This window comes from Sinocyclocheilus rhinocerous, unplaced genomic scaffold, assembly GCF_001515625.1.
Source record: "Sinocyclocheilus rhinocerous isolate Xijiao unplaced genomic scaffold, SAMN03320098_v1.1 scaffold2369, whole genome shotgun sequence".
Classification (NCBI taxonomy): Eukaryota; Metazoa; Chordata; class Actinopteri; order Cypriniformes; family Cyprinidae; genus Sinocyclocheilus; species Sinocyclocheilus rhinocerous.
Window position 1 is genome coordinate 88,936 of NW_015645530.1, and position 2,857 is coordinate 91,792.

General features: G+C 36.8%; 1 protein-coding gene across 1 annotated transcript in view; it reads left to right on the forward strand.

Moving 5' to 3' along the window:
- Positions 1–2,857, forward strand: part of rnf17 (ring finger protein 17) — a 34,362-nt gene that overhangs the window by 25,374 nt on the left and 6,131 nt on the right. Inside the window, exons 29-32 of the mRNA XM_016509666.1 lie at positions 766–846; positions 961–1,083; positions 1,164–1,220; positions 1,348–1,455. Coding sequence (XP_016365152.1) covers positions 766–846; positions 961–1,083; positions 1,164–1,220; positions 1,348–1,455 — 369 coding nt within the window. The remainder of the gene's footprint in view (positions 1–765; positions 847–960; positions 1,084–1,163; positions 1,221–1,347; positions 1,456–2,857) is intronic.

Genomic DNA, 2,857 nt, shown 5'->3' on the forward strand with positions numbered 1-2,857 from the left:
GACACACGGCTCGAAAGCAGCGGAGCTTTTATTATGCCACAGTCGACCGCTTCCGCTCCTTCCGGTCTTGCGTATGTGGGGAAAAAAGCAGGGCGGTTTTATCATACTAGATACATTCTAAAGTTTTGTTATAATGCTACTCTGTGCTGTCGTCACCAGTCTAATAAAACGCACAACATATTAAAGCGTCTTTGGTGTTTTCATGTTTTCTACAAAACAAAACCGGAAATCGAGGGGTTATAACGTCATTGGCAGGCGACACAATGACACTATGGACACGGTCCGTGTCACTAGTTAAAATTGCTTATTTCTCTGGATTTAAGCATTCAAATCAATATTTGTGAAATATTTCAAATGTAATTTTGCATAAAGAAAAAGCATATTTTAGAGCCATTAAAGTCTTTTTGCATTGAGTTAATTTTCATCCAGTGAATATCTTAATGGTCCTACAAATAGGATGTGCTTTAATGCATTATACAAATATTTTTTTCTTTTATATTGTCATGAAACATGACCCAGGCACTTATTTATTAAATGAACTCTTGTGGTGAGAATATAAAATCTTTGTGGTTATTTCAGCAATACTGTAATGAAAACTTGTGGGGTTTTAGACCAGTAAATAGCGAAGGAAGCAAATTAAAGGGTTTTGGTGGGTATGAGAGATTATTTCAGCTGTCTTGAAATTAACTATTCCAAATACACTGAAAATTATTTTTTAAATGTGATTAAATTCTCTGGCAAATCCTCGGTTTTTTACTGTTATAGATTGGGAAGGGATGGCAGTGGGATGCTGTGGTGCTCATGAAGGAGTTGCTACTTGGGCGTTCAGTCAGTGTCCACATTATTGTAAGTGAATTTACATCTACACCACTCCATGTATCAGCAGAACTCTATTTATCACTAAATTGTCAATTATCATGTGTTGACAAGCACTCTCCCCATAAACCTGTTGTTTTGCAGGAGCACCCAGAGGATCCGTGCGGCTGTGTAAAAGTTGAGATAACGGTGGATGGAATGGCGCTTAGCAAGATAATAGTGCATCACCAGTATGCCAGTTTTGATCCTGCCATCAGCAGCCAGGAGGTCTGATTAGTGGATATTAGTAAAAGCAGAGTTGTTTTGCTTATGTGAGGTGTAGATATTAACAGTATGTTTATGTGCAGGATTATGTGGTTAAGCCTCCCGTCCCTGATTTGGATGACTGGGATCTAAACACAGTGGTAAAAGTTTCATTTCTGTTGACATCATGCAATTCCTGAATTTCTGGTTAAATTATTTTCATAGAAGTCACTCGGTTTGCTTACTAAATGTCAGAACTGGTTTAGTAGCAATATGTTGTGTTTTCAGGGGTTGGAGGAGCCCCAGCCTGTATTGGGGGTTTATAAAGAACTCCAGATTCCTAAAGTAAGAAAACATTTCCCTGTCAAGGTCAAGCATATCCGCGCCCCAAATGAGGTATGTGAGCTGGGTATGGCCAACATTTATATCACGATATATTTCTTAATTTCGGTCGATGCGATATAATTCCGATATCGATATGAACAATATTTTTTTTAAAAGCCTCAGAAAAACTGCCAAAAACGCCCACAACAAATGTATGTACCTACAAACTTCTGAAAAATGATTTGCCAAGTCTATGAAATTTCTTTCTACAGAACTATATATTATAGAAATAAAAATGGTACAAATAAACTGTTCACCTTTTATTTGTATTTAGCCTTTATACAAACAAGAAATGTGAAATCACCGTCGAATAAACATAAGACTCTCAGAATCACCTTATTAATATTAATATCTTTACCTTTATACTATAACATAGGCTGATTATTCTTATAGATTGAAACAAACGTGCTGCAGCCAGGATAAAGAATATTAAAAGTGCTCAGAGTTGCTGCAGAAAACGGAAAGAAAAGAGTGAGCAACAACAAAAAGCATGTTGCTGGAGATGGGCTAATTGAAAATGCAAATTCGTTCTCTGCCAGCAGGAGGCGCTTTTGCAGCGGCAGAAACTGTTGTGGCTAGAAGGGATACAGCTCCTACCGGAAACTAAAAATGAAATTTAATTTTCTACCTATTTGTGTTTTATTAACGTCTACACCTACCCCTTACAATAATGAAAAAGTAGTAACTATTGTTGTACAGCAGTGTTGGGCTAGTTACTCAAGAATGTAATATATTACTCATTACTAATTACTCCTTTCAAAATTAATATTGTTTCTTTACTTATTACTTTCTGGCAACAGTAATTACTAGTTACATTACTTTTTCTTCACGCCCCACAGAAGTTGTAACTGTGTATCTTCCACATAAAATTCTTCTAGAATGTTACTAACAAATTTCTGCCTCATTTGACCAAAAGCCACATTGGATTGCAGACAGAAGTTATTACAAACACTCAATATTGATTGATAGTGACATTCAAGTAGAAGTGTTGTATTAATCTCATTAATTGTCATGTGTAGCTTGAAGCGAATTGTAATTTCTCCGTTGCCCATATATGATTTTCATTATGTATTTTATCAAATCGCATAAGTTTGTAAGAAACATAATTTTCCAAAAAGAATTGTAATTATAGTAATATAATGTACCACATGCTGATCAGAGGGATGTGGGTGGGATGTAATGCCAGGGTAAAGTAAAGCCACAACTTACACAACAGTGTTCAGATCATCTTTTTTCCTGACAAAATCAATATAATGCAATATCTCTATCTGCTGAATGTAAGCTTTTCCATATTACAAGCTTGCCTGCTGCACTGGATCAGAGCTTTCACACTGCACGCGATTGGGGTCCGGCAGTGCACTCCAGGAGCGGTGCGTCTGCAGCAGTCATGCTGCAATCGTTTCCGCACGGAGTC